General features: G+C 43.5%; 1 protein-coding gene across 4 annotated transcripts in view; it reads right to left on the bottom strand.

The window, feature by feature from the left end:
- LOC140907675 (macrophage mannose receptor 1-like) overlaps nucleotides 1–19,329 on the bottom strand; it is a 109,426-nt gene extending 90,097 nt beyond the window's left edge. For 3 of the 4 annotated variants that reach the window (XM_073334148.1, XM_073334150.1, XM_073334152.1), the window contains exon 1: nucleotides 2,776–2,936. In XM_073334148.1, coding sequence (XP_073190249.1) covers nucleotides 2,776–2,836 — 61 coding nt within the window. In that variant the 5' untranslated portion in view covers nucleotides 2,837–2,936. Of the gene's footprint in view, nucleotides 1–2,775; nucleotides 2,937–19,214 lie in introns of those variants that run through there. The other variant, XM_073334149.1, reaches the window with a different exon arrangement.
- Nucleotides 19,330–19,799: the final 470 nt, after the last annotated feature.

The following is a 19,799-nucleotide window of genomic DNA, read 5'->3' as shown; positions in this document are numbered from 1 at the left end:
TGCCGGCTACAACAGTGCCATGTGAATGCCTGTTCTCACTTTCAGGGGACATTGTAAACAAGAAGTGGGCAGCATTATCTCCCGCAAATTGTAACCAAACTTGTACGTCTGAGCGACTGGCTAAAGTAGGATTGAGTGAACATGCAGGCTCTAAAATTTTACATTGTTTTATTTTTGAATGCAGGCTTTTTGGTATATAATTCCACATTTGTAAGTTCAACTCTCATGATAAAGAGATTGCACTTTAGTACTTGTATTAGGTGAACTGAAAAATACTATCTCTTTTGTTTTTTTACAGTGCAAATACTTGTAATCAAAATAAATATAAAGTGAGCACCGTACACTTTGTATTCTGTGTTGTAATTGAAATCAATATATTTGAAAATGTAGAAAACATCCAAAAATATTTAAATAAACGATATTCTATTATTGTTTAACAGTGTGATTAATCGCGATTAATTTTTTTAATCTACTATTTAAATAAGGCTGTACTATAGTAGTTCTCAGACTGGACAGGCCCAAGCAGCCAATGGGTCAGTGAAGACTTTGTAGGAGAGTTAAGGGAGTGGATGCAACTTGCCTAGATTTTCAGTGTTAAAGATTGTAGTAGGAAGAGAGCCTAAGACATAAGCCTTTGTATCAGAGGCCTGGTATGAGGCAGGACCTGCTCACAGAACCTGGCAAGAACAGATATTGCAGAAATACACATTCCTAAGGAGTGCTAGTGACAGAGTACTCATGCAAACACATCCCGATATCAAGTGGTACCAAAACATCCCAGTATCAAGGATGGTATAAAAACATTCCCCAAGGATAACAGGAACACAAGGACCCCTCCTAAAAGATAAGGTCAGAATGACAGTAAACAATAGAGATGTACATGTACGAGGTGATGGGTGATAACTAGCCATGTCAGGGAGCAGTAACTAACTTGTTTTTATCAGGGTATAAAGATGCATCTCAGAGGGAGTACCTTTGTCTGGCCTAGAGAGGAACGGAAAGTCACACCGTTCACTGAGCTGGTCCATTGTTACTAGCTTACATGTATTAGTGGTCAGGTAGAGTCTGCAGGATACTAGTACTGTGCTTTGTTGACAATAAACCTGGCTGGGTGCCTTCATCCCTTAACAGATTGTGTGGTCATTGGGCGGTTCGCTCAAGGTCTGCCATGCCAGCTGTCTGCGCAGGGCTGGGCCAGCACACAGGGGGAACAGCCATATGCAGCCAAATGTCTATCAGCATCTAACCACAAATTTACACAAAACTGTGATCATTCACAGAGTAGTGGGAGGCTTACACAAAATAGGGTTCCTCAGCTTTTGAAAGTTGGAGGACCTCTGGTCCTCTGTTGTTACCTCTGAATCCCCTTTGTGCGTGTGTTTTGAGTTGTGCTGCTAATAAACCTGCAGATATTTATAGAAATAGGTTTAAAAAAACAAAAACAGCACCAAACTCCCCCCCCCCCGCAATCCAGCTGCTGAAAAATGTCCAGCCAGCTAAGTAAGAGATCACCACATATCCCTACAGCACATTATTTAGGCATGAATCCCCTCTGTGGTGTGATTCAGGGATTAGTCTAGATTCTACCACTGGACAAAGTCGGATAAGCAACTTGGGGCACTTAGAGCCCGATTCTGACCTTTTTGATCCAGTATAAATCAGCAGTAACACCACAGACATCAGTAAAGTTACATTGGTTTTATACTGGTGTAACGGATATCAGAATTAGGCCCATAGTGTTTAGTGTCACATCCCACAGAGGTCACAGATCTAGTCAAAGTGGCGGCTTGTTAGTGGAAATCAGAATTGTGCTTTGCTGGTGAGAGGCTCCGACAGACACGTAGCTGCTTGATCTATCTGAAGCCATTCAAATTCTTAGCTTGGCACAGACTGGAAAAGAAGGGACTCTGCTTCTGTACCAATGAGAGAATGGGATAGAAAGAACAACTCTAGCGGTAGGCAGATAAAGGAAACATTTCAGCCAATGCATAGGGTGTGAGAGAGGAGCTTCTTCAGTGAAGAACAGGTCAGAGAACAGAGGAAATAGGTGCCTTGAAGTTGTGACTCTATCTGCTGGGCTAAAAGTTACATGATGCTAGGCTCAAACCTCTCAGAAATCCAGAGGCATTTCCTCCTTGGTCCCTCAGTGCTGTGGGGAAAGGTAAGGGAGTGCAGCTAGAGCTCCAAGAGAGAAAGGAGAAGGGGGGCAGATGATCAAGAGGGAGAACAGGAGAAGCAGCTGAGGGAGGAGCTTGTAGAGACAGCAGAACTTGGGCGGGGGGGCGCGGCAGAGATAATGGAGAAGGGCATAGAAGAGCGGTCTCCAGAACTCCAAAATAAGATCTTGTTTTATTGCTTTAGAAGTAGCAAAGCAGTGGCAGCAGAGCTGTGTACATGACTTGCAACTCATGGCTCCTCTGAATAGGAAGGGGCATATTATACAGTCCACACTCTGACAGGGTCACAACTGCTTCTAACTGTTCCCCCAGAAGGAGCCTTTTCAAGAGTCTCTGTCTCTGCCCCTCCCCCAGCTCTGCTCCCGCTCATCACTGCTGTGTGTGTAAATCCTGTAAATCCTTCACCTGACAGAGGATTCCACAGATCACAGTGAGAGGGGCAAACATTTCTACCACATTAGTTTAAAATGTGTACATCAAGGCTGATAACAAATCGAGAATGATCAGACTCTGCAACACAAAGTTTGTCTTAAAGCATGAGAACAGATGCACTTTCACACCAACATCCACATTCACAGCACAGACAGAACAGACTTACCAAGCAGCTGAAAGGCACTCTGAATGAGAGAGAGAAAAACCAGGAGCAGGGAGAGAGTCATCACAAATGTTTGATTATTTTCTTCCCCACCACAAAAATAAAAGGTGAAGAACTGTAATTGGTTTCTATCATGAGGATATTTCTGAAGCAAGCCAGGTAGCAGGTCCTCAGCACTTGTGAAGGGCTGATGGATCAGGGGAAATCTCTGTGCTCTAAATGATAAGGAAATATCCTGTCACATGGGGTGTTTTGAAATAACAGGAATTCACAGTTCAAACTTTGCTTTCCTAAGCTAATTTCTCTGCTGAGGGAAGAGTCTCCAACAGAAAGGTAGGTGATAAAGTGATGACAGATGAGGGCAGTTTTTCAGGGACTTTGTTAGTGATTTTCCAAGGAAATCAGCCCTCAAAAGAGGACACTGGTGAGCATGAAGTGTCCAACCAGTAGTGAAAGAGCAGATTTTCCCCCCTGCCTTCACAGCTAAACCTTAAACTTCAAATACATACTCACTATGCTGACTTGTAATCTCGTTATTCCTGAATATAGAAATGGTTGTAATATGGGATTTTTAGACATTAGAGTATCAAATATCTCTTCCTTTCCTTTAATAGTATATAAATATACTTGGAGCGTGAAAAGATTTTCTTCTAAATTGCATGTTTCCTTGTAGCACAGGAAGATTACAACACAGCTGAAAAGTGAAATTTAAAAAAAAAAAATTGAGAGGTTCACTCAGCAAAAGTGAAGAGTATGTACCACAGCATTTATGGGGTGATACTGAAGCATAAACAGGCAGGACATTGGGAAGCAGCAGGGAGGGGAAAGTAGAGATGGTACAAAAGGCTCTGGGGTGTCTACATTCCCCTTGTCCCAGCAATTCTCTTAGCAACCCTGATAAAAGTTGACATTTCTTTGCTTTGTTGGGGGCAATAGCCAGTAGCATCTAGCTAATGAAGGGATTTAAGAGGGAAGTGAGGGACAAAAGGAAAAAACCAAAACACATTTTGAAAAGAAAAGAGGTAATTCAAAATGGAATGCCATTTTGGGAGAGAATAAATAGGCGTTGGAGCAGGGGAACAGGATCCTGGGTTTCCTACGGGCTGGATTAGTGATCTAACCACCAGACCAGAGAGTCATTCTCCTCTTGTTCTCTCTCTGACCCAATGACTAATTATTTATCCAAAGTGGAACAGCTTCAACAGGAGAGATTGGGGGTATCAGAATACCCCATAGTTCAGTGGCTGGGGCACTCATCTGAGACTTGGGAGATTCCTGTTCAAATATCTTCTTCCTGCTCAGGGGGAGGAGGGACTTGAACCAGTGAGTACTCTAACCGCTGGGCTGGAAGTTAAAAAGAAAGTCCTCTACTGCCTGCTTCTTACAAGAAACACTTTAGGTGCCTGGCCCCAACAGAGGGTTCCCAGCTAAGAATCCCAAGAACAAATAATTGCCTCCTCCAGACTGAATTTAGGCATCAAATTCCCTCAGAGGGCCAGTGCTTGGGACACATCTCTGTCCTCGGCATCACCCATTGGCTGTCTTAGGCAGGAAGCTGGCTTTTGAGTATCCCAATCTTAGGCACCTATCTCCGGTCTCCCTTCATTCATTGTATAAGAAGCTAGAGCACCAAACTCAGGCTCTGTGAATTCCAGTGATTTCCCAGGCACCTAAAAGTTAGGGGTTATGTGACGCTGAGTGTCACACCACCTACGTCCCTTGATGAACCTAGCCCTAACCATCTACAAGTCAGCAATATTAATTTTCAAGATACAACGTAGATTACATTGTGCTTGAATGAAATGACATTCAGTATATGAATGTGCAGGCTTTTGGTATGTCAATTGACTGATTTATGCAGTGGCATTACATGTTTAAATACTGGCCACCATAGCATGATCTTACAGACTGTATTAAAATAGTTGCTGATTATTGTTGTTTTTGTAAAGCACTTGTCAGAATGCTAACTACTGAGGGCCTGATCCTCTTTTCCTTGTGTCCCCTTATGAAGTTAACAGGAATTTTCAGTGTTCAAGGAGAGCACCTATTCTTTTGAACACTTCAGCAAAGCCTCCTGACCTCTCCTTGATAAATCAAAGGAAGACATATTTTTCTCTTTTTATATCTGTGACTATTTCTAGAGTTAACAGAAATTTTAATCTGACTAATGCATCACAGTTTAAAAAACACCCACAAGCTTGCTTGCTGGGTGGGTGGGTTTTTGTAAACTCAGCCAGGTTCAGTGATCTGCAAGGAATTCAGGCAACATCACTGGAAGAGAGCTTAGTTGTGCCTGTAGAACACAGCCTGCATTGGGGAGAGGGGAGAGCCCCAGCTCTGTGCAGGAGCACTGGGAAGCAGACTTCCCCAGCGCACACAGGGTGAACATCCTGGAGAGCAGCACACTGCCCCCTGCAAGCTGGTCTCGCTGTATGCACTGGAATGGAGGAGGGAAGCAAAAAGATGATCTCCTCCCTGTTCCCTTGAGGGCACTACAGGGGGACAATAGAGGGGCCACCCCTGTGCTTCCTAGAACACAGAGAGTGAACTCCTGGCTCCATCAACGTCAATGACAACATTCTCAGGGTATTTTTACACAGCAAAGAAAAACCCAGGGCTTGCCCATGCCAGCTGACTCAGCCTTGCAGGACTTGGGGCTGTTTCATTGAAGCTAGATTTCTTGGCATGGGCTGCAGCCCAAGCCTGGGCACCCTCCCATGTCGCAGGGTCCTAGAACCGGGCTTTAGCCTGAGCCCAGATGTCTACACAGCAGTGAAACAGCCCTAAAGCCCCAGCCCCAGGAGCCCCAGTCGGCTGGCATGGGGCAACTGTGGGTGTCTGGCTGCTGTGTAGACATAGATTCTGACTTCAGTGGGGCCAGGATTTCACTCAGGGACTTTAATTATGCTTGGCCCTTATACAGGCTATGCAAGGAGGGTGAGGCGAGGCCTCCTTGTGATCTCGCTCACATTTATGCACCCACAAAATGATCAGGCACACTTTGGCCCAGAGAGGGAGAGAAACGAGTGTGAAAGAGATAGGCAGGAGGTCATTCTAGGCATCTTAAGCAGGGGTACTAACTCTCACCATAAAGAAATCTGACAATACTCCCTTCCTGAAAAGCAGGTATTTCTGGCCATCTGGCAAGGCATATTTTTACTGACAATAGTCAAATACACATAGTTGAAAATCCAGATTATAGTGTATATTAATTGTCAGCTGGGAAACTGCATCTTGAAGAACTATTTGGATTTGTACAGTTTCCCCTTTCTGGCTATGCACTAGGCATTAGTTATTTATTGTGCGCTGAATGCCCATCGTGGGCTCAACACTGTACAGAGATACAGGAAGATGCGAGTGGAATAAGGTTTGATGCACCCTCGCTGGAGCGCCATGGTGCCAGTGTGCATGTCCTGGTCTGTTAATGTGCTCTGATCGGCCTCCAGAAGTGTCCCTCTATGCCTGTGCTAGCCACTCTGGTCATCACTTTGAACTCTACTGCTCTGCCCTCAGGTGACCAACTGTCAGACCCGCCCTTTAAATTCTCTGGGAATTTTGAAAATCCCCTTCCTGTTTGCTCAGCCAGGTGTGGAGTGCTCTCAGTGAATCTTTCCAGGTGACCATGCCTCCACGCGCCAGGCGATCCCCAGTATGAAGCAATGGCGAGGTGCTGGACCTCATGAGTGTTTGTGAGGAGGAAGCTGTCCAGTCCCAGCTGCGCTCCAGCCATAAGAATTACGATACCTTCGGGCAGATATCAAGGGACATGATGGAAAGGGGCCATGACCAAGACACACTGCAGTGCAGGGTTAAAGTGAAGGAGCTGCGGAATGCCTACTGCAAAGCCCGCGAGGCAAACACCCGCTCCAGTGCTGCCCCTGAGACCTGCCATTTTTACAAAGAGCTGGATGCGATACTTGGGGGCGACCCCACCTCCACTCCATGTACCACCATGGACACTTCAGAGCCCAGTTCAACAAGGTGGGAGGAGGAGCAGCAAGGCGGGAGTGAGGTTGCTGAGCTGGAGGAAGATACCCCGGAATCCCTACATGCATGCAGCCAGGAGCTGTTCTCAAGCCAGGAGGAAGGTAGCCAGCTTGGGGAAGGACAAACACCAGAGGAGGTTCCTGGTAAGCGGCTTTTATTTTGGGAAGGAAGTTATTCGGTGCGGGCTCTTGGGGTGAGGAGGGTAAGGGCTGCATGCATGCCTAGATGCAGAGTAGGGCATTGATGTGCTCTCTCACATCGTGGTAATCGGCCTCAGTGATCTCTTCAAAGGCCTCATCCAGAACTTGGGCAATGAGCTTGCGCAGGTTTCTCGGGAGAGCCACTGTGGTCCTTGTCCCAGTTAGGCTAACTTGCCCACGCCACTGTGATACGAGGGGCGGGGGACCATTGCTGCACACAGACAAGCTGCATATGGGCCAGGGCAGAAGCTGCATTGCAGTAGAAGACCCTCCCTTGCTTCCCAGGTCACCCTCAGCAGCGAGATATCTTCCAGGACAAACTCCTGTGGAAAATGTGGGGACAGTGTTCAGTATAGGGGCCCCCTGCCACTGTTGGCTCTCCCCAAGGCACAGAAACCCAGAGGATAGTACACCCGTGAAACAATCAGTCACGCTTGACCCTGTGCTTATTCACCATTTTGGGGCTCCCATGAGTTATGTGCGCTCACTTTGGGATGGGCAAATTATGCTATTGTGTAGACTGTGCTTGCCCTTAAGTACGGCAGAATCATTGCTCTGTCTGGTCTGAACAATGCTGCCTCTGTTAAGTGTTGCATTTTGCCTTTACAGATGCAACCTTGAGATCTCAGCCGTCCGTGTTATCGCCGACCGAAAGACTCCAAAGAATCAGAAAGAGGCCACGTAGAAGCAAGGAAAACATGTTGCATGAAGTAATGCAGCATTCAAGTAATGAAAATCAAAAAGTGCAGGAGTGGCGGGACAGTGAAAGTAGGATCCACCAGCAGAATGAGGACTACCAGCACAAATCACGGTGCTCTGGCAGCAAAGCATGGATCGGCTGGTAAGCATAATGGAGCGCCAAGCGGACTCGATTCAAGTGCTTGTAGCCATGCAGTGGAGCACTATCGTGCCCGATCCCCCCCCTGCAGTTCTTGTCCCAACACTCTTTCCCTTGTGCCCCCGTCACCTCCAATCCACTTTCCCCAACATCCAGGTTCTTACCACCACCAGCTGCCTCCAACACCTCTAGCTTCACCACCCAGCCCTGAAAACTACAACCCTTACCCACTGCACTCAACCCCCATCACCATGCAGGATAGCCATCCTGAAGTGCAGCACGCATTGCACAGCACTCCAGACAGGAAGGTTCAGTATGATAACAGGACATATGCAAATCTGTGATTGTACTGTTCTCCATCCCACTCCCTTGCCCTTTCTGTTTCCCAAGAAGTTGTGTTTCTTTTCAATCAATTAATTTTCTTTCCAATAAATGGATTTTTTGGCTTTGAAAACATTCTTTATTACTGCATAAAATAAAAGATACCTTAGCCCAGGAAAGAAACAGGCATTGCAAGTCAGCGTAGCAAACACAGATTCCTACTAATATTGGAACCACTGCACTTCACTCCCGTGCAGGGCACCAGACATTTCTGGTGGCTTTCAGCCTCAAATTGCTCCCTCAAGGCATCCCTAATCCTTGAAGCCCCGCACTAGGCCCCTCTAATAACCCTGCTCTCTGGCTGTTCAAATTCAGCCTCCAGGTGTTGAACCACCGAGTTCCATGCCTAAGTGAATCGTTCACCCTTCCCTTCACAAGTGTTATGGAGGGTACAGCACGCGGATATAACCGTGGGGATGCTGTCATCAGCCAGGTCCAGCTTCCCGTGCAGAGAGCGCCAGCGGCCCTTTAAACGGCTAAAAGCACACTCCACAGTCATTCTGCACTGGCTCAGCCTGTTGTTGAACCACTCCTTGCTGCTGTTAAGGCTCCCTGTGTAGGGTTTCATGCACCACAGCATTAAAGGATAAGCAGAGTCTCCAAGGATCACAATGGGCATTTCGACTTCCCCTACAGTGATCTTCTGGTCTGGGAAAAAAGTCCAGGATTGCAGCTCCCTGAACAGGCCAGTGTTCCAAAAGATGTGTGTGTCATGCACCTTTCGGGGCCAGCCTGCGTTAATGTCAAGGAAAGGCCCACAGTGATCCACAAGAGCCTGGAGAACCATAGAGATTAATATACTCAGAGGCTAGGTGGGCTGGTGCCAGAATTGGAATATGCGTGCCATCCATCGCCCCTCCACAGTTAGGGAAACCCATTTGTGCAAAGCCAGCCATAATGTCATGCATGCTACCAGAGTCACGGTTCTTCTGAGCAGGATGTGATTAATGGCCCTGCAAACTTGCGTCAACACGATTCCAACGGTTGACTTCCCCACTCCAAACTGGTTAGGGACCGATCGGTAGCTGTCTGGCATTGCCAGCATCCAGATTGCAATAGCCACCCACTTCTCCATGATCAGGGCAGCTCTCAATCTTGTATCCTTGCACCACAGGGTGGGGACAAGCTCATCACACAGTCCCATGGAAGTGGCTTTTCTCATCCAAAAGTGCTGCAGCCACTGCTTGTCATCCCAGACTTGCATAATGATGTGATCCCACCACTCAGTGCTCGTTTCCCGAGCCCAAAAGCGGCGTTGTGAATACCATAAGCAAACTTATGTCATGTCATATGCGTTACTCGAGTCGATATAATCACTGGAGCCCTCACTGTCACTTTTGATCACAAGGAATAACTTGACTGCCAAACGTGACGTGCTGGCGAGACTCATCGGCATACTCCTCAGCAGTTCAGGCTCCATTCCCACAGACCAAAAGGGAAGACAGAGCACGCAGTACAAAAAACTTTGAAAGATGGCGCCAAATGTGGAAGGAAGCACAGTGATTGCTGGGATGCGAACTGATGCATCATGGGGCGTTGGGACTGGACCCAGAATGCCCCACACCTCCCGCCCCCTTCCCACAAGCCACAGCACCAGAATGGAAATAGGTGCTCGGTGGGATAGCTGCCCATAATGCACTGCTACCAATGCCACTGCAAGTGCCACAAATGTGGCCACGCCAGTGCGCTTGTTCCTGTCAGTGTGGAGAGACTGGAGAGTTTTTCCTACTGCGTTCTCTGAAGGCGGGTTTAACTCAAAGCACTTTACATCTGCAAGTGTAGCCATGCCCTTAAGAGTCTATCCTCTAACTCAAATACAGACCGTACAGTACAGACATGAGCATTTCCCACATAATCCACCACACTGGAAAAGCCCATGCATTCAGATTTCATCTGAAAAGTATTCACAGACTCTTTGAAAGAGGAGGGAAATTATTTTCCTAAACTATCCTGCCATTTTTTACCAACTGCTAGCAGTCCAAGAAAATTCAGCTTTTGCTAGAACGAGCTATTCCGAGCATTCCTAATGGGGAGGAGTGTCTAATGCAGCTGTCCTAGCCGTACACATTTGTGAGACCCGACCTTCAAGCCTGGAGACTCTTGCTATTTGTTTGGCTATAGATCATTGGAGGGGTGGGCACTTTGTACTATATTCAACCTTGGTGTAAATATGTATAATTCCCATGGAAGTGTCTTGATCAGATCTGGGTGATTTAATTAGTGAGGCTAGCTACACATGACTTAGCCACATGTATGCAATACATACATGGGGAGGAAATGAAAGTAAGTGATGAAGTAACTTACACCTATATGGCATTCAGTGGGTTTGTGGAGAAAAATAACTCATACTCTGAGGGGATATGAAGAAGCTGTAGTAGACTGGCATACGTGTGAAGCCTACAGATGGACAATACAAGATATAGAAAGAGCAACTTCTACTGCATGCTTGTTTATTCTGAATTCATGTAGCTCAAAAGTGGCTTTTTAGCTGTCCTGGGAGAGCTACCTAAGGACAAAGGGGTCCAACTGAGTCTCAGGTTTTAGTAAAATGGAGGCACCAACACACCTCAAGTCTGGTATAACAAACAGGTAATGACGGGACAGCATTTGTCACATACTCTAGATAGATATAAACTTTTCAGCTCTCTCTTGGGCGTAGGAAGCCACCTCTTCCAGATCATGTTTGGATTGGAAGGGCCTACGTTTTTCTGAAGCAGGTCAGCCCATCTCTAATTCTGGAACAGCCTGTATTTACAATGAATGACAGTGTCCCTGGCAAAGTATGCTGAAAGGTGTGACTGAAGTCAAAGTGGCTCTTGACTTTTGACAGTCAACAGGAAAATGGAAAGATCTGTATAATTAAAATCATACCCAGACCTAAAGCCTAATGTCCATTCTACTTCAGTGTGAACATAATTATTTCCCAAGTCTCCCAGGTGTATATCTAGATACATGTTTTGATGCCAGGCCTAAGCCTATACCTCTAAGAGGACTACATTGATGATTTGCTCTTAATCACTTTGCTTTCACATTGTAGTGGAACATACAGTCAACAGAAAAATGCATTAGTCAAGTCTGTATATTATATACGTAATTCAAATAAAAAATAACCCTATGTTAAAAGTAAATTAAAATTGAAGAGTCAGGAACTGCCAAAGTTAACTGTCCTGTACAAGCCAGATAGGAGGATTATTAGTTTATCTGAATGTTATTTTGGGGCTTATTTTAGCAAATCATTTTTTACTAAATGGGGGACATCATTCATTCTAAGAAGAATTTCGAGGGAAATATTTCTGTGAGTGAAAAAGACAATCAAAGCACTGGTTTCCACTACCAGCGATATCTGAGCTATCATGAGCTCCATTAACATCCCATTGGGCAGAGATAACCGTTCTGGACTGAACTAATTCAACCCATTTTATCCACTATGCCTGATCTTAAAAAAAAAAAAAAAAAAAGTAGTTTCCAACATCATCCCCTTGCTGCAAAGAGGAGAGTGAGACTTTTGCATTTTTGTTTGTTTTAAACACTACATAAATACATCAAAGACTGTGAAATGCTTCTACAATCTAGTTCTAGTTTCTAACTTCTCAGATTCAGGTTGTAGATGGCCTATGAAAGTAAGAACGAACAAACAAGGGTTCCCTCTCCATAGCCCTCTTGCACTTCTGGTTTCTTCACTGCTGCGCTCAGTTTTTGTACCCTTCCTGGGATTTGTGTACCCTTCCAGTAGAGCCCAGAGTTACTAGATTTACTTCACACACTAAATGTGTCAGTGGCCTAGTAAATAGTCCATAATTTTTGAAGTTACAACTTTATATGAACTGTGTTTATATGTTTAGTCATCAATAATAAACTGCAGTACAGTTTTATCAGTGTAGCAATGGTGTCTGTAAGATTACCTTACACATAACATCAACAGGAGTTTCAAATATCAAAAGTCAGTGAATATGAGGATGCAATAGAAATAGAAAGACAACAACACTGAAATTAATGTAACATCATTATATACATCAACAACGCTCCCTCATCTTGAATATTTTGCTCACTTCTGGTCACCCATATGAAAAAAAGATAAAGTGGCAATACAAGCAGTTCAAAGATGAGACAAATGAATAAATGCATGAAGATATTTCCATATCAGAAGAGAATGAAAAGGCAGTTTAAAGAGGAGATGGGAAAGAGGGGACATGATAGATGGACAAAAAGTAGTGAATGGTATAGAGTAGGTTAGTCAGGCACTCCTATTTACCCTCTCATAATACGGGAACAAGATGACTACCAAAGAAATTTAAAGGCAGCAAAATTAAAATATATTTCTTTCATCAGTTTTAACTTGGAGCATAATCCATGGATCCCATTGCCACAAGGTATCAGAGGCCAAGGGTGTTTAGAACTCAAGCAAAGAACAAACAGCTATATGAATGAGACCATCCACAATTACACCAAATAGGATAAGAAAATGTGTAAAGGGTGGACTCCCCTCATCCTTCAGGATATAAAGCCAACCTCTAACTGAGTCGATTAAAGAAGAAGTTTCCCCATGAGCAGGTTTTCCCATAATGGTCAGTTACAGTTTTTTTTCTCCCACATTCCTCGGAAGCATCTGGTACTAGCTAACATCACAGATAGGATACCAGACTAACTAGACAATAGATCTGCTCCTGTATAGCAATTTGTATGCTCCTGTGTGACAAGAAAATGCCTGAGAAATGTACGAGTCAAAAAGTCATATCCTATTGGCTATGCATGAACAGCAAGAACATTGCAATGTCCTTTTCACATGTGAAATAAAAATCTATGCCAGCGTCTTCACTCTCATGACCAGCAACTGTTTAACAATCCATTGTGCACATCTGACAGATGGCATTTATTTGGGTAAGGAAACAGATCTCAGTTTCATCTCAAAGGGATTATTATATTAAACAATAAGGAAAAAAATTAAGAAGAGAAAGAGCTTGCCCTTATTGTAGGAATTTAAACTAAATACAAGCAATGCTAACATATTTCAGTATTTGAAGTATAGACAATGTGTAACATTTTTGAGGAAAATGCTGTCTCGGGTTTCAGTAGAATGTATTTACAATTGCAGTTACATCAATTTAATGGACAATGCCAGATTAAGTGTTTTACTCAGAGAACTCTTGAACTCCCTCTGCTCAGAGCTGGCTGGAAATTTTCTGACATTTTTCACTTGAAAAACATGGATTTGATTAAACGCAGGAGTGAATTGACTGACAAATTTTTGTCAACTAAATAGTATTGGAATGTTTCATTTCAATAAGGTCATTTCAGTATTTCCAAAACAAAATGTTTGTGAAATTTAATTTCACAGGAATTTTTGAATTTTCAAATTTTCATTCCAATTTGGAACAAGAACAAAAATTCAAAATGTTGGAATTTCCTGCAGAACAGAAATGAGTATCAATCAACTCTATCTCTGCCTGTGCTTCTCTCTAATCTATATCCTTTTAAATACATGAAAGATCCACAATATGGCAGTCTCCAGCATATCCAACACTGGATATCATTATTACAGTAAGTGACACTTTTTTCCGAGATGATTTTTTGGAGAAAAATGCAGATTTACAAACACCAGAACTTTTTGCGAATTCATGTAGATTTTTCTGAATTATTTCAGTTGAAATAAAACCTAAACAAATTCTAAAACCCTCAAATCATTTCATTTTGAAATTTTCAAAATTAAACATTTCAATTATTTTTGTTGATTTTTTGTTTGGAAATTTCCTCTTTTTTTTTAATGTTTAAAAGGCTCAAAATCAAAGCAGAAAACTGTGTTTCAGGTTGAAAAAGCTGTTTCATTGGACCTGAAATAATTTTTTTTTTTTTTTACTTTTTGATTCTCCGAGAATTTTGAAAAATTTAATTTTCTCTTCAACCCCAACGCATTTCTTCATTTTTCAGAATTACCAGAAGACCATTTGCACAGCTCTAATAATTACTTTACTTATGTTTTACCTATTATATAAATGCATTGGATGTGTCACTCCTCCAGAGTCAGGGTGACCAGAACTTCCCAGGAGACACTCAGTACCTCTGAGGATCAGACACAAAATTTGTATGTGCACTGTTTCCAACTAGTGGTTACATGGTACACCCATCTTAGGCCTAGTCTACACTAGGAAATTAGGTCAGTATAACTACATTACTCAGGTCTGTGAAAAATCCACACCCCGAATGATGCAGTTAAACCAACCTAGCCCCCAGGGTACACAGTGCTACATCGACAGGAGAATTCTCTCATTAACCTAGCTACCACCTCTCAGGGAGATGTATTACCTTCACCAATGGGAGAAGCCCTCCTGTCAACATAGGTAGTATCTTCACTGAAGCGCTACAGCAGTGCAACTGTACCGCTGCAGCATTTTAAGTGTAGACAAGCCCCTGGATACATTAGATGTTAAACTTCAGTGTGTCTAATCACTCTTCTGTAGCTGCTCGCTACAAAGAACATAAGATTTTATATCTACATAGACATCAGTGTTTCACTGTGTAGAGCTAAAATTATAGGCAGGACTGGGAGCACCACTTATTATTAAGGTTGCTCAATAGTTCCCATTATAAGACTCTGTTTTCAGTGGTTTATAACTTGGCCAAACTTTTAACCGTTTGGACACAAAAAAATTCTTGCCAGATGTCTGCCTCAGGCTGAATATTTTTGGAAAATTTCAGCCAAATGTTTCAGCTTTTTCTGAGAACAAGGTGAAATATACATTGTTTTGACCATGTTAAAAAAAAATTCAGGTAACCTTTTATTTGAAATGCTCTAGTACACCAATGCTTTGGAGAAGGGACTTTAAATTTGACTTTAAATTTGAGAATGACCTTTGTGTAAAGGATGTGCCTTGCACTGACCCTGTGAAAAAGTCACCCAAATTTGGCCAAGTTGTAATATCTTGAAAACCTGCAGTTTGCACATGCTCAGTAGAGACTTGCTAGAGATTCGCAGCTAAATTCCCTGAAGAATTCTGTCCAAACTGGGCATACTCCAGCCCAGGGCCAAGGAAGACTTTCCCTGCAATTGCAGTTCTGGGCTGCTGTAGAATCAGACCAAAATGGGCACCAGAAATTAGAGCAGGGAGCCTGTCTCTCCTGTGCTCTCAAGGACTGATCTCTTTGGGCCCAGGCAGCATGGAGGAGAAAGTTTCCTGATACAAATGCAGAGGGGACAAGAGCCTGACCTGGGGGTATTTGTTTATAGAGCAGGAGAAGTAGATTGAGGGCTAGTCTACACTATCATGCTATACTGGTGCAGCTGTGCCGCTATAGCATGTCTGGTGAAGACGTACTATGCCAATGGGAGAGCACTCTCCCGTCAGCCACATTACTCCACCTTGATGAGAGGTGGAAGCTATGACAGCTGGAGAGCATCTCCTGCTGACACAGAGCGGTGTCCACACCCCGCACTAAGTTGATGTAACGTATGTCACTCAGAAGGGTGGCTTTTTCACACCCAGGAGCAATGTAACTTACATTGATTTAAGCCGTAGTGTAGACAAGCCCTGAGACAAAGAGACTGCTGGTGGAGACTGGGAATAAAGACTGGCAGGGGGCAATGCAACTGGAAGATGAGGAGGTAAACAGGAACGGGGGAGGGAGGCTAGGAGCCAGTGTGTCTGAAGGATATTGAGATCTGATGAGGAGCTGGGGGAGAACTGGGACTGACCAGAAGAAGAGATAGCAACAAGGTAGGGGACACAACATACTAAGATTGGATGAAGAGCCTGCAGAGGGGGACTGGGAGCCAGTGGGGACAGGTTCAAGTTGTCTCAAATTGGGTACCCAAAATTAGTGGATACTTTGGACCTTAATCTCTCTGTGCCTCAGTTTCTCATCTGTAAAATAGGAACCACCATCCCCCATTATCTCGTGGGGATGTTATGAAAATTATTTTATTAATGTTTGTGAAGCACTCAGATACTACAGCAAAGGGCACCATACAAAAGCCTGTGAGGAAATTAATAATTCTATCTCCCGAGTAGCGTCTGAATAGTGTGCAGTAAATAAGGCCTGGGACCACACATTGAACAATGAGGAGAATGCAAAATACTGAATACCTACTCATCAAATGAGCACTGTCCATATTGTGCACAGGGGTCCTATGGCAAAAATTATATGTGATCATGTAATTAAAGACCATGTCCTAACACATATGCACAATGGGAGGGAACTACGGTTGCATAGGCAACCTTAATTCTGGCACTTCCTAACTTTTGAGGGCTTGACTTTGAAACCTTAATAATGTTCTTCTAATATTTTTGTGTGTAATTATATATTAAGGCTATATATTGCCATTTATCATACTTATTAGTTTCTATGTATATATTAATTATCCTTGTAATTTCACTAGCATGTGTAAATATTTGGAAATAATATTTTCCTGTATGTGTTTCTTTTTAAGACCAATAAAAAGTCTCAACATTTCATAATAAGCATGATTTCTAATGTAAGTGTACATATTGGTTTACAGTTTTGTAGAAATTAGAATCTTACTTGAGTCTTGAGCCTTTCTTTCAGAGAAAATTTACCAAGTTTTTCAGTGATATCAACTATTAAATTAAAAAGACTGAAAGATGAGTGAAGGTATTATTTAGCTATTAATCACTGGGGCCTGTTACATGAAAAAAATAGAAACATTGAAAAAATAGTTTAAAAAACTTTAAGAAAGAATACATTATTTTATAGACTCAAAATTCTGGTTTCTCCACTTTCTTACTGTTTTCCAGCTCTTTCCAGGTGAAAAGCAGTAAGTAAAGATGAAAAGTGTTCTTCCCCCCTACACAGACCCAACTTCACACTTTACCTCCCTCCTTCTCTTCTTCCAGAGGAAAAAAGGTGGCCGGGGGCAGAAAGTAAAAAGGGTGAGAGAAAGGGGAAACCCCCAAATCCTAAAACCAAAAATGAAAAAATACAATTTTACTTCCAAAACCCTAAAACAAAGTGATATTTTAAATTGAAATACAATCCGTTTTCATTTTGAAATGTCAACTCTAAACAAAATCTTTGTTTTGAATTTTCCAATCTCCAAACTGAAATATTTAAACAAACCAAAACAAAAAAAGTAAGTCAACAGTTTGCCCCAGAAAATGTCAGTTTGGACAAAAAAATACATCACATTTTCCTGCTGATAAAGTTTTTCTCAATCCTTTTAGGTCTGTGACCCACAACATGGCTGAAAACCCATTCAACGACCCACCGCAACCAACCCTCTTTTGCAAGTAAAGATAATTGTGGAATGAGGATCAGAAGCCAATTTTATGGCTTATAAACTGAAAAAATGTACATGAATTTGGGTGGTTTGTGGGCTGGGGGGTTGGTGCTCCTGGGGTTGGGGTAGAGCAAAGACTTGGGTGATATTGGTTGCTGGTGTGAGAAGGGTTGACTTGGGGTGGGAGGCTGGACCTGGTAGGATGAAGGAGGCTGCTGGAGTGAGGGGTGCTTTTGTGTGTGGCCCTGGGCTGGATGAGGACGTGGTGGACCGGGAGTGAGGGAGGCTTCTGGTAAGGTGAGGTAAGAGTGGTGGGCTTATTCTTTCCTTCTCCACCTGCCCACAACTCAGCTTCAGGACAGCACTGTTCCAAGAGGCTGCAAACCCATCTACACAGTCCCTTGAACTTGCTCCCCTGCCTCTGCCCCCAACACTCTGAGCCAGAGAGAAATGAGGATGAGGGGGTAGGCAGGAGGGGGGATGGCATATGCAGCAGTGAGTTGCTCCTTCACTCACCTGCCCTGGCTCCTGCACAGACTTTTTGGATTGGGCCAGAGTCCATTAATCAACAGCTCTGGGAAATTCACCATCCTTTTCCAGAAATTTACAAAAATTGGCAGAAAGAGCAAAAATTAGTAAGAAATATGGGAACACATTAAATACAAAACCACCTCTATGTTGCCCAAGTAACCTGCCGTCTCACAGCTTGTCAGTGCCCTGCGAGAAATGGATTGTGACCTCAGGCCACCAGATGCCCACCTCACAGAAGCCATCACCACAAATGACTCTCTGGATTCACAGTTGCCAACTTTCACATGGTAAATAAGCACCCTGACTTTCACAATAGGTCAAAAATCAAGCGAATCCCATTTCAAAACAAGGCGATAACAAGCCAATTCCTAAGAACCCCAACACGCTATGTGACTAGATACCCCCCGGCAGGCAGTCTGGGACTGTGGTAGGCCTGCTATGCACCTCTGACTCCCCCCCCCCCCCAGCCCCTGCTTGCTGGGAGCCGATCAAAAAAAAAGAAGCAATAAGCTACAACAAGCAACAAGCTACAAGCCAAATAAGCAACAAGCTACAAGGCAAAAACTAGACAACAAGCAACTCACAAGCCAATTAAGACAAAAACAAGCCCAACTTCTGTGGGTTTTTTGCGGGTTTGGCATGTCTGTCTGGTTTACAGTTTCAACTGAAATGCCATGGCTTGAATAAACAAAGACTGAACCACTTTAGGGTACTGGCACTTTCCTGGGGGTAGTGAAATGGATACAGTCCCAGTCCAGGCTGTATCTGATCTGTGCATAAGAAGAACATAGCCCTCATTGCTATTTGTTCAGCTATTTTTCCATCACTAGAACTAAACTGTAATACTTAAAACATTTTTTAAAAGCAAGATGTCAAAACAGAACTAGTACCACTATGTAACAGACACAACAGGAATTTTCTTGGGAATATTTATAAAGGTAACATTCAGAACATGCATAAAATCTGAAAAGAAAATAGTTTAGATGCCTAGGATCTAAGCCAAGAGATTTCAAAAGCATTTATGCAACAATCACTTGCTGGGAAGAAGCGTGGTCCAATGTGTGAACTTAGGGCTGGAATTCAGGACTCTTAGGATTTACTCTTGCCTCTGTCATAATTTATTGAATGTCCTGGGGCAAATCACAATCGCTTCGTGCCTCAGTTTACCAATGTAACAAACACGCAGAAGGGTATTATTTGGGGTAACTGATATTTGTACGGACCATGGTGATTCATTTATAGCACTTATGAAATACTCCTAATTATAGAAACTCACATGCAAAGTACTGTGATGAGAGCTTCATGTGTAGTTCTTGCTGAAAACCAGATCAAGACTTATCAAACCCTGAAGGGGGCAGAGGGGGCATATCCAAATTAGAAATGCTGGAAACCTCATGAAGGCCCAAATACTGAGCAGCAGAACACAACCTGAGCGCCGTCCTGTTCCACAGCAGGAGAGGGAGGAGTTATTCCTTCCAGAACACAGAGTGCTGCAGTAGTATCCACATAGCAGGGTATCCTCTGGCACCACCTCCTGGGGCCAGCCCGCTGCAAACCTGGACACAGACATACCCCGTGAGGTGAGTAGCTTTGCATGCCCCCTAAGCTCTTCCCCACCCCACTGACATGGCTCAGTAGCAATGGTTCCACTATGAAGGGAGCCTCCAGACCCTGTTTTCATAAGGGTGCAGCTTTCTGGGGTAACCCTGCATTTGGAATTTTGTAAGTATTTTTTCCACAGGCAGGAAAGCCATTTTTTGTGAAAAAGGACAATATGAGGCTATCCTTTTTAAAATATATAATCAAAGTTTAACTTAGGTGATGATTAAGGAGCAAATTCCACTCTAGGCTATAAAAGAAT

This window comes from Lepidochelys kempii, chromosome 2, assembly GCF_965140265.1.
Source record: "Lepidochelys kempii isolate rLepKem1 chromosome 2, rLepKem1.hap2, whole genome shotgun sequence".
Taxonomy (NCBI): Eukaryota; Metazoa; Chordata; order Testudines; family Cheloniidae; genus Lepidochelys; species Lepidochelys kempii.
This window is presented reverse-complemented; position numbering and strand designations above follow the sequence as displayed.